The 12348-nt window shown below is 39.0% G+C and overlaps 1 protein-coding gene across 1 annotated transcript in view; it reads left to right on the top strand.

Moving 5' to 3' along the window:
* The window catches only part of LOC134755221 (neurogenic locus Notch protein), a 169613-nt gene extending 159176 nt beyond the window's left edge, over positions 1 to 10437 (top strand). The window contains exons 24-33 of the mRNA XM_063691745.1: positions 592 to 792; positions 1702 to 1870; positions 2498 to 2702; positions 3523 to 3670; positions 4671 to 4782; positions 6287 to 6403; positions 6590 to 6704; positions 7250 to 7372; positions 8270 to 8377; positions 9479 to 10437. Of these exons, the coding sequence (XP_063547815.1) occupies positions 592 to 792; positions 1702 to 1870; positions 2498 to 2702; positions 3523 to 3670; positions 4671 to 4782; positions 6287 to 6403; positions 6590 to 6704; positions 7250 to 7372; positions 8270 to 8377; positions 9479 to 9672 (1492 nt within the window). The 3' untranslated portion in view covers positions 9673 to 10437. The remainder of the gene's footprint in view (positions 1 to 591; positions 793 to 1701; positions 1871 to 2497; positions 2703 to 3522; positions 3671 to 4670; positions 4783 to 6286; positions 6404 to 6589; positions 6705 to 7249; positions 7373 to 8269; positions 8378 to 9478) is intronic.
* Positions 10438 to 12348: the final 1911 nt, after the last annotated feature.

Below are 12348 nucleotides of genomic sequence, written 5' to 3'. Positions count from 1 at the left end.
CTTAATACTAACTAATTAAAAGATACTCTTGGCATCTTATTATTAAATTATTTTCCCAATGACTTTTAAATAAATTATACACGACATCCATTTTGTAATTTGACTTTTTATATAAAAATTTTAACTTATCGATATTAGTTTTATTTATTCATGGACATTTTATTATTTAATGTTCAAATTGTTACCAACTTATTATTAGTTTTTTTACAGGAAAAAATACCCACTGTTTTCATTTCTGTCGTAATATTTTCTATATTGTACTTTATTTTATGTTAAAATTATTAAATTGTCAATTATTTGCATGTCGTGTCCTCGATTGAATACTGATACATGTAAACCTTTTCTGTTGTCATCTTATACACGTATTCTGGCAAATAAAGAATTTCTATTCTATTCTATTCTATTCATTTATAATCGAAAAAATATGGTTAATATTTTGGTAATTTTGGTAAATTCTTTCAGGTCCTGTATTTTTGTATTATTTCCATATATTATTTTAAAATCCACATTACTGTGAAAAATTGTTCATTACTAGAGAATTGTTATAAAATTCAACATCCCTATTATGTTCCACATATCGTTTCATCACAGATACGCCCGCTCTGACGCCGCCAAGCGCCTGTTAGACGCTGGCGCCGACGCCAACTCACAGGACAACACTGGCCGCACGCCGTTACACGCCGCCGTGGCCGCGGACGCCATGGGCGTGTTCCAGATACTGCTGCGGAACAGGGCCACGAACCTCAATGCTAGGATGCACGATGGGACCACGCCGTTGATACTGGCCGCTAGGTAAGACCCTTCTAGACGTCTCTACTACTAGTAAATAAGAACCAACAAAACTATACTCATCCTTTTTTTGGGTGTGAGTGTAAGACAAAGATAGTATGATTATCTCTGTCTATGTTTGAAATGAGACAGTCCTTTGGCAAACTAAAGATGCCACGCCGACGCCAACTAACAGAATGACTCCGTTGATATTGGTTACTCCTGTGTTTCCTGTGCTCGATATAAAAGTTATTGAGCTACGATATACAAATCAAAGGAAGATGAAAACACTGGTTTTGTCCCTAGAGACTTTATAACATATACTACTATTTGTTTCGTCCATATGCTAGTACAACTTGGACTTGGTGTATGAATCTTCTCAAATTATTTTTACGCCTAATACTCTAATCTGTTTAACAAAAGCCATCGTTTCTTTTATGCAAGCCGGCCATTGTAACTGAGCGCGTGCCATTGTGTCTGCGCGCCAAAAGAAACAATAGCTTTTGTTTAACAAATTAGGGTCTTAGGCGTAAAAATCATTTGCGAAGATTCGTACTATAATTGAATTTTTATCATTGTTTTTTGTTTCTAGCGTATCCAAAAAGAGTATAACAAAGTGACAGAAGTTACCTGGTTTTAGTAAAGACTAGCTTCCCGCGACTTCGTCTTCGTGGATAGCTAGTTTGGGTAGCTTTTTTTATCCATTCTGCTTTTTATCGATTTCCCATAAAACCTTCCACCGCCTTTTTCACCCCCTTAAAGGATGACTTCTGCGATAAAAACGAGCCTATGTACCCCGGGACTCAAACTATCTCTATACTAAATTTCAACTAAATCGGTTCAGCGGTTTAAGCGTAAAGATGCAACAGACACAATTTCGCATTTTTAATATTAGTATAGATTTATCGTTGTTCATATTGTTTTTCTGTTCAGGTTGGCCATCGAGGGCATGGTGGAGGACCTGATCAACGCCGACGCCGACATTAACGCCGCGGACAACAGCGGCAAGACGGCGCTGCACTGGGCCGCCGCGGTGAACAACGTGGATGCGGTCAACGTATTGCTGATGCACGGCGCGAATAGAGACGCCCAAGATGACAAGGTACGCAAATACATCTAGTGTCACAGAATAAATAATTTATTTATCATTTATTTATTCATCGACTAACTTACATTAACAGGTGTACCAAACATGTAAGTTATAGCTAGGTTACTATACATTGAACTTAATTTAACAAGACAAGACAAAACATATAACTGTACTCATCATCATTCGCTTGCCCTTGTCCCATTCACTTGGGGTCGGCGCAGCATGTCTTTTTCTTCCATACATCTCTGTCACCCGTCATCTCATCATTCACTTGCGTTAGTTTCATATCATCTTTCACACAGTCCATCCACCTTTTCCTCGGTTTTCCTCTCCTCGTACTTCCCTCCACATTCATTCTTAATACTTTTCTCGTCACATGACTTTCATCCCTCCGCATCACATGCCCGTACCATGCTAGGCGATTTGCCCTTACTTTTTCTGTTATGGGTGCAACTTTCAGGCTTCCTCTCATATACTCATTCCTTATCCTATCCATTCTCGTCACACACAACAAACATATAACAACATAACAAACATATAACTGTACTACCGTACAGAAAGGAAACTTCCTACAAAACCGAAGTTTGACAATGACAATTTATGTAAGAATGTCCCTATAATATTTATTTATATTCGCAGGACGAAACACCGCTCTTCCTCGGCGCTCGCGAAGGCTCGTACGGCGCTTGCCGCGCGCTGCTCGACGCGATGTCCAACCGGGAGATCACGGATCATATGGACCGTCTTCCAAGAGACGTGGCCCAAGAGAGAATGCACGACGACATAGTAAGACTGCTGGATGAGCATTGTCCAAGGCCACAGCCGCAGCATCATCATGTTATGCGTGAGTATACGAAAATACAGACACTTTTCGTCAGTCCTCTGTTAAGTCTCGCCAATTAGTTGTGGACGCGATGTCCAACCGGGAGATCAAGGACCACGTGCACCGTCTGCTACGAGATGTGACCAAACTTTTACAACACTGATTTCTTGCTTTAGCTCCCTAGCAAAAAAAAAAAACGATTTTTCAAAAACCATGTTGATATTTTTACTTTATTTGTTTACACGGGCATTATTAGATACATAAGTATTTAATTAACACATTAAAATTAACAACTTTATCATATAAAAGTTACATTTTGTACGGTAACGCAGCGGAAAAATACAAAAATGGTGTGTCCCTGATTTTTGTATGAGAAAAAATATTCCGCTGCGTTACCGTACAAAATTTAACTTCTATCTGATCAAGTTGTTAATTTTAATGTGTAAATTACTAGTTATGGATCTAATAATGCCCATGTAAACAAAAAAGTAAAAAAAAATCAACATGGTTTTAAAAAAATCGATATTTCTTTGCTATCGAGTCTAGGGACACGTAATCAAGTGTTCTAAAAGTTGATTCACCATACAGATGTTGTCCGTCCGACTTAAGCATGAGCGCGCAGGCGTGCCACTATTTAGCCTTTAACCAACGCCATTTAACTCTGGTTCTGCACTAAGCTCAACCGCTTTTAGACCAATTATTATAAGAGCTAGCGTTCTATTTCTGTAGTCTTTGCGGCAATGGCTACGCCACTTTTATCTGTGGTCAAGATGAAACACAAATATTTCGAAAAATAGTTTGAAATGCGTTGTCCCATTTTGACCTTGTGTTTCTCCCACAGAATCTCCAAACCCGCACCCACAGCTGATCAGCCAGCCGACGGTGATCAGCTCGGCCAAGGGCAAGCCGAAGAAGCCGCGCGCCAAGGCCGGCCCCGAGAGCCCCCAGGACTATGACAACAACAATATGCAACACTCACAGATAAGACGGTTAGTGTACTATTTTGTAGAAACCCTGCTAAGGGCCGATAGTAAAGATTAGAGAGATAGGGCCGAATATTCAGTAATTTTTCGGTATTCGGCATATTCGTCTTATTTTTCAATTCGTATTCAACCGAATAGTTCGGTTCGAACTGCCGAATATTTACCGAATAAACAGATTTTTTAAGGGTGTCCGCTAGTTAACGCGGACACCGAACACTTCGCGATCAGATCGCGATGAGACGTTTCCATGTTTGTTTGAATAAACATTCCCGGTCAGTCGGGAGGAGAAGGGTCAAAAACACGTTATGAGTGCAGACCGCGGGCCTGAATGAACTTGTTCAGCGTTTTAGGCAGTTTTAACCCAACCGAATATTCGGCAAAATCCATATTTGGCCCATCTCTAAAAATGTAAGTTGCACAAACTGTCCAAGTTCATGAAATATTTTGGGGATTCGCACACCAATCGGGACGTTTTGACTGTAGTAAAAAAAAACACGCCACGACCTGTCAGTCAACATCCCTATTATAAATATTGGAAAGCTGAGTATATGAAATTTTGAGCTGATTTATTCGGCTATTCATGTTGCAACCTCACTTATAGATAAGTAACTCTTCACTAGTCGATTTAATAGGGGATATTACTGCAATGTTCTGCCACTACAGTGCACCACTAGGCTTTTGTAGTAAACCATAGAGTAACTTATACATACTGTACCTTTAACAGGTTTTTGACAAGTTATCAGAGATAATAAAATATGACATTGATGCATCAAGGCGGTTTGCTTACAGAGGACCTACAGGGAAACGCGAATCCGAAAATTTGCCATCTGCCTCTTTATCGCTCGAATATGCAAGTGATAGAGATGTTAGATAACTACATTTTCTTGTTTCACGATAGACCCTCAGATTGTGGTAGTGGCGCCCTGTTTTTCGCCCTGAGTTTCGCGTAATAATTCCTATTTGTATGTGACAAATTGATAATGATATATCAATTATTTACTTACAGGAAGCCCAGTGTGAAGAAAAACAACAAGAAGGTGGCGCAAGAGGTGCCACAAAGCGTGGAGAGTCTCGGCTCCAGCCTCAGCCCAGTAGAATCGCCACTTCAAAATTTACAGGTAAATTATCTATTCATTATTATTATTATTTGTATCTCCGTTACAAACTCTGGTTGTTAAGCCCGGTCACTTATAAGGCGTGGGGATATAGATCCAACACGTAGAGGCCGTTTGGAGAGCTTTGATGTCATGTAGAACGCCTGCTGGAACCTATTCACGGATACATCAATAGATATCCGTGAACCGGTTTCAGCAGGCATTGGAAGCTATTGTAGAGAATATGGAAAGAGTATTGGTCTATAATTTAAATTTGGGTGGAAAAAAAAACTTGGCTATTGCAAAGAGTTCCGGACACCTGCCATAACATTGTGACATACAGTGTTATTGAGGAAGGCGGTTACTCGCCACTCGCTAGATGGGCACCTGATGCGCCATCGTAAAGACGGCCAGGCGCAACACCGGCGTGAGTGGCTCAGAGGTGTGCTGCGCTTTCTCCGAAGTTTCTCGCGTTATTTATTTTTTCTCATTTTATCTGCAATCGGCTGTTTTAGCCATAATCAGATGTTCTGTCTTTTTAAGGGTTTTGAGAGTAGAATATCTTGACTACTAATTTATCTTCTAGTGCCTCTGGTCTTACCGCAGTATTTGCCACCTTTTCAGCCTACTCGGATTGTCATTGGTGTTAACCAAGTCCCTTGCAATTTAATTTAACGTATAAAAAACTGTGACGCTTGTTTTAGTTGTAGATGTAGGGTTAACTCCGAAAATATTATGACGTACATGTGTTTACCAAAATTTACAAGCCGTTTCCTTGGTAGGCATTATGTTTCTACCGTACTCGTACCTATTATTCCATTCACCAATGGTACACTTCTCTTTATGGGTAAAATACATCCGTAAACATGTGCCCGCAAATATGTTCCAAAAAGCGGTGCCGCCATTTGCATGAAGGCCGTCTTGACGGTGTCGATAGTTTCGAGAACGTTTTATTTGATAGCGGTGAAGCCAGACTAAAATCACAAATGCACCTTCTGTACCACGAGATTTGAATAAACGCACTCCGATTAAATTATTGAAGCTAAATCATGGTCGTCCATTTTCTCGTCCACGTTTCGTTTGACGTTGGTAGCCGACGGTGTGTTATGACGCCGTGGAACTTCCCACGTGTCGTCACCGTAAAGACGGCCGTCTTTTTGCGTCCGCTACAGTACCGGCCAATAATATCACCTTTGAGTGTTTTTGTACGAGCTTGTATAGGTTAGTTTGTAGATTGCATATTTTACTAGTCATTTTATACAAATATATGATGAATATTGCAATGAAATACCGTGAATTACAATAGGATACTCAGCATATTACTAAAAAACCTCTAGTAGAAAAAAAAAGTTAACAATACATTTAAAAACAAAACTGAAAAAACAATTACATGAAACTAATTTTTCTCATCGCCCATACAAAGGAGTACTACAAGTCTACCTAAAGTAGTGAGCTGTATATGACGGCGCCGCTTTCCTAGGAAACCAAAGTTTTAGCCACAAAGTTTAACTAATAAATATTATTCCAGGATTTGCCGTCACCGTACGACGCGACGTCTTTGTACTCGAACGCGATGGCGCAGTTCGCAGGCATTGAGCAGCTGATGACGCACAAGCAGCCGCCAAGCTACGAGGACTGCGTTAAGGTATGTACAGAATGCGAGACTTGACCTACACCGAGCTGCCTCTGAGCAACGAAACGCCCATACCGAGGCCCCTCTAGATGAGACGTGCGTGAGAAACTCGGGCTCTGTTCGAATCTATATCTTTGTACTTTATCGATTTAAAACAAAAATATCAGTTTCAAATATTAACTATATGTTTGTTTACAGACGGGTCAGTCGCTCCAGCAGTCGTACGGCGGCGGCGCGCCCACCCTGTCGCCACCATACTCTAATCACTCGCCGACCCACAGCAACCACACCACCTCGCCGCACGCCTATATCGGTAAGTGATCTGATCTTTTTATAGGTATCGGAACGAGAGTTGAAGTCACGCACACAACAACAAAATCAATGGCAGCGAGATTTTGAAATTAGCATACATCGGGGTTTTTAGCGCGGGAATAATTTGAGTAAAAGTAGAGATAAATAGATAGGTTAGTCTGAGAAAACCTTATATTACATATGCCTAATGAATAACGACCTCTGTGAATTTTATACTTACTATGATACAATTTTAAATTTATTTTCACCACACAGGCTCGTAAATACCCTCTTTATGTTTCAATTTCTATTTTAAAACCCGTATAAAACTATAAAGAGTAGGTAATTTGATTAACGTCACATGCTAGTGTTTCATATAAATTCCATAGTATCAAAATCGTTTTGACAGTTCAAAAAAAGAAACCGATTTAATTTGTTGTCAAATACCATATTCTAACGTGATTTCTCAAATTTATCCCCAAAAAAGACTACCTACGATTTATTGCCTTCCGCAGTCTTGAGATTATATTTTTGTCTATATTTTATTAACACTTGTGTATGTTCCAGGTTCGCCCTCGCCCGGCAAGTCGCGGCCATCTTTGCCCACGTCGCCGGCCCACATGGCGGCCCTACGCCATTCGCACCAGCACCAACTAGACGCGGCAGCTTATTCCGCTCTCGCGCATTTAAGTGAGTACCTTGCCGTCTCATTTATGAGTCCCCGGCAAGCTCGGCCGAATTTCACCTTCCCATACAAACGGAGTTTCGTTCTCATTTTAAAACTACGTGTTGGTTTTTAATGAAACTTTGCACGTACAATGACATGAGGTATATCTAGGTCTGTAATTAGTTTATATAGCTCTAGTATATACAACAAATGGAGTTGTCCAGTCGAGTCCATTGCGCATCCTGTGACCGCATCTTCAAGACAAAGTTTGGTTTTGCGAGCAACATTAGGGAATTTCATAATCCGGATAAGAATTGTTAATGGGGTCGCCATTGCCGGAAGCGGCTAGGAAGAAGAGATACAACGAAATAGAGCAAATTTCGTATAAAAAAATTTAATTTGCTGTAATTTTTAAATATGGTATCTGAAACTAATTACAGGACTAGATAAACCTTATCCTATTTTAAGTACAAAGTATCAGAGCAATCTAGCCAGTCATTTTAAAATGAGAGCGTTACTACTTTTGTATGGAGAACCGAGCTTGCTGCGGTCTTAATATTTTCGCAGTTCTAGTAATGTCCATTAAAACAATACGAATCAAAATATAGACTAGTTCCGTAGGCCTAATAAAAGCAGTTTTCGATATCTTTATTTGCCTTTATTTGTATGACCGAACCACAGAATAAGTAATAGTATTATCATACAGAACGGCCACACACCGCCCCACCCTGACTCGAATTACCTCCCGCGACAGCAGATTGACGGCCGTTTGCCGGCCGCTCAGTAATGTTTTTAAGCAACTTACTCACACTATGACGCATGCCGCGTGTACAGACGTGCCGTTCACACATAGAAACGCGAGTGATTTTTTATGTATATCGTGTCCGCCCTGTGACCGAACTAACTAACTGTGTTTTCAGGCGCCACATCGCAGCATAACGCGCAGCTGCAGGCGGTGATGACGCACGCAGCCGCGCTGGGGCAAGTGCAGGGCGCGCAGCACCCCGCTATCACTAACATTATGTCAGGTAATTATCTCCCACTATAAGGTATTTTACTATTAAAAATAAATTATTTTACACCATGCCAGGCGTGACTCACTCCGCGATTTTGTCGCGCCGCTACAAGTACAAGGCCGCCCCCAATTCTGGTGTCTAGCCATAGTAATTGCCGCGCTCCGCTACGGAGCGGACGCGTGTTCGCGCATGCGCCACCTAGCGGTCATATCTGTCGTAATAGACGCGTTATGTTAGAGAGCGAATATTCTGTACCTAGTACTAACTATTTATTTTGTGACCATGCATGAAATAAAGCACCAGAAGATTAGATTAATAGAGAAACGTAGACAGCAGTTATTTTAGACACAATTACTATTTTAAAACCCGTATAAAACTATAAAGAGCAGGTAATATGATTGTGACGTCACATGCTAGTGTTTCATATACATTCCATAGTAGCAAAATCGTTTTGACAGTTCGAAAAAAGAAACTGATTTGACTAGTAGTCAAATACCTAATTGTCACGAAGGCTAGGCATTCACTTCTGCTTCCGCAGGCCAAAGCTAACGGTCCGCGAGCCGTAGGAGATTATTAGAAATTATTAGAAATTCAAATGTAGAAGTATAACCGAAGATAAATAAGATTGCGAAGGAACGTAGAGTTAAGAGGCCCACTGATTACCTCTCCGCCGGACGATATCGGCCTGTCAGTTGTTCGGAACTGTCAAACTTTTGTTCTAACTGATAGGCTGATATCGTCCAGCGGACTGATAATCAGTGGGCCCCTTTAGTACGCTTGGACTGTAAAGTCTTACCTTCGAACCGTGAACTTGACTTGGATAACTATTATTTTTATGTTTACAACTTAAAGCTGCTTTTTCAATAGATTTGTTGTGTCTCTTTCACGACAAAATGTTCATACAAGTTCTCTGTTTCTTTAAGCGATAGCGAGATCAGATCTCTGTTTGATGCAGACCTCTCTAAATTTAGTCAATATCAGGCACGTTTTATTTCACATAAAATTCAAAATGCCTGTGTTAAATGTTATATCTCTAACGAACAATAATGTCAACGTGACATTTTTAGGTTTGACTGACAATTTTAATATCACTAAAATTTCCATTTTTTGTAGGACTATACGGTGGCTGGGGCATAGGCGACACATTCCCGACGCCATCGCCCGAGTCGCCCGATCATTGGTCGACGCCGTCGCCGCAGACGCCGCTCACACAATCCCCGCACTCTGATTGGTCGGACCGCGCTGCGCTCTCGCCCAATGACATGCAGCAGACCAACAAGGGCGCCACTGAAGCGATCTACATCTAAACGATACTTTTGTAGGTAAATCTTGGATTTGGAAGATTAATTTTACAAATCTGTATAATTACAGGGTGGCTAAAAATACGTTGACAAATAATTTTTAATAACGTTTTTCTTACTCGCATCTTTTACAAAATGTTAAACGTGCTATCTTATAAAATAAAATAAAATATCCTTTAGCTTTGATACACGAACGCAAACGTTCGTTTAAATTATCAGCATGGTACAAAAAATTGTGAACGTATGTTTGGGCCAGCAGATTGTAATATGTTGTGGTTTTGTAGGTATACCGATTTACAATGTACAATACGTATGGATTTCTTTATTTTATAACTTATATCAATGCAGTGAAATGTTCTGACTTCCTATTTCATTAGCGAGTTTAGAAGAAATATCTTATTGGATAAGATTTATCTACAATAATGACTGAATGTTATGTTATAGATTTAACAGATATATTAAAAACATATGTTTAAGGATTGATTGTAAGACTGTAGTGTTGGACATCTTTCGGACCAAAAAGAATTAAATTTAAATCGACCGTTAGTATAACGTCGCTTTTAGTTGGAATACTATAATACTGCTTTATTTTTTTATCAAAAATACTACTTCTCTTTTTTAAAATCAATTATTTGAAAATACCCACTTTTTGAAGTGTTGTGTATTTTACTTTACTATCTCTTCTATTTCTTTTCTTGATGAAAAAAAATGTGAGAAAATTTTAATCACTTAAAGCGACTTCATATTGACGGGTATGCCACAAACTTGTTTTTAGAACTAAAACCATTAAAAGAAGTAGGATGCCTTCTATAATATACAGGCTGCCCCTTAGCCATTGGACACAGCCGAAATGTACATATGCATTAGGGTATTTAGGACCAGTATACAAAGTATCATAACAACCTGTGTAGCGGTTACGAAGAAATTAACATAACGATTTTTTTACTTTGGAGCACCTTTTCTTTTCTTTTCTTGATGGACTTGAGGGCGGTGTTGCCCGTAGCCAATGTCACGTAAAAGGGTAGGAACAAAATAAATGCTCTTAGAGCACGACGCTGTTCGGTGGTTGTTGTAGTTGTCTCGTAAAACCGATAGCTGGATTTTACGAGAAGCACGTGGACTACCGGCCTTTGACTCCAAAATGGTGGTTAAACACGCTTTGAGATTAATTCTTCATTCACTGCACACTACCACATTAGATTATTGTATAATAGAGCTATCGATATTACACTTTAAACAATATTAATGAGCAAAAAACAAAGGAACTGGAAGTCTTTGGAGCACCTGTATGTGTTAGTAGCTCCTAAGGTAATAAATAGTATGAAACCTTCGACTTTTTTCATTATCTTTTATATTTGTGACATTAATAAGATTCTGACTTGACATATGTCATCATTGCCGCACATTTTCGAACAAATTGTCAAAAGCACTGCCAATGATTAATGCCATTAATACAGTATGTTTCTCTTTGTTGTCGATTATTGGAAATAAGTTTTGTTTGTTTTTTTTTTCTTTCGTACTAATTAAAAAAAAATATTCCTGAGAAGTAATCCTACGTGGGATTTCAGGGTTTGTCCAATGGCTGAGGACAGCCTGTATACTACATGGTAACAATATGCATTTCCACAAAAGCTAGAGTAATACATATACAGTTTTTAACTGGTATTTTATATTCAAGTAAAAGTTTGTGGTAATAATAGTCAGCAGTAGTGAAATCTCATGGTACCTCAAGCAGGTTGATCTGTATAACCATGACTCTGAGTAGAATAAAATTGCTTATGCGAACTGTTTTGATGCGATTTTTCGATGTATTTTTGCTTCAAAAAAGCATTTTTTGCTTTTGGTGCGTGACAAACTTGTTGGGGCTATAAGCTTAATGAATGTCAATGGTGCCTATGCCTATAGATTATTGATACACTAAGGTTCTTATCATTTTAGTAACTTAATAAAAATGCTGAATACATTTTAAAGTAATGCATTTTCATATTAATGTGTCGCAAAAATACATCGTAGGTCATGACTAAAGCATGTTTGATACAGTTGTTGTGTTATTAAATGTTTTAATGTAATTGTTTTAAATAAACCGTGTTTTCATTCATTCATCTGAAGGATAAATGAACAAAAAAAGTGTATTTTTCGCTAATGAGGATAATGCATAGCGAAGTGAACGAAAATTATTTATGTGTGATTCCTTAGTATAAACACTGTAGTAGTTTAAATGTATGTAGTGCGTATGTTTTTAATTCGTTTTTAAGTTATGTTAAGTGGAAATTGTAAGTTGAGTCGAGATCGTCGTTTTCTGATATTCATTTGATATTTTTTATGGTATTTTATTGGTACTTCTAAAAATCCAAGTTACTGCTACTGAGTTGGGGTACGCAGGCTCGTCTCTCCCTCACAATGTCAGGATGGCCGTGTTCGTGCGTGTTTTTTTTTTAAATCGCTTTTATAAAATGATCATTGCCAAGGTCCTGTCAACAGTCTAGCTAGCTTCAGAAGAAACGGCCGATCTCGATATCAGCGTTATAATTTAATAAAAGACGTTTACAAAGTTCGGAACCATTCCATGATTGCTTCCATTGTCCGCCATTTTGTAAAGAGGTGGCTTCATTCGCACATCACCAGATCGGGTTCGAGTTACATGCATTACTCATTGAGATTATTATTTATTGTTCTAATTTA

This window comes from Cydia strobilella, chromosome Z (genome assembly GCF_947568885.1).
Source record: "Cydia strobilella chromosome Z, ilCydStro3.1, whole genome shotgun sequence".
In the NCBI taxonomy this organism is placed as follows: Eukaryota; Metazoa; Arthropoda; class Insecta; order Lepidoptera; family Tortricidae; genus Cydia; species Cydia strobilella.
Note: the sequence above shows the minus strand (reverse complement) of the source record. Positions and strands in the feature narration are given on the sequence as shown.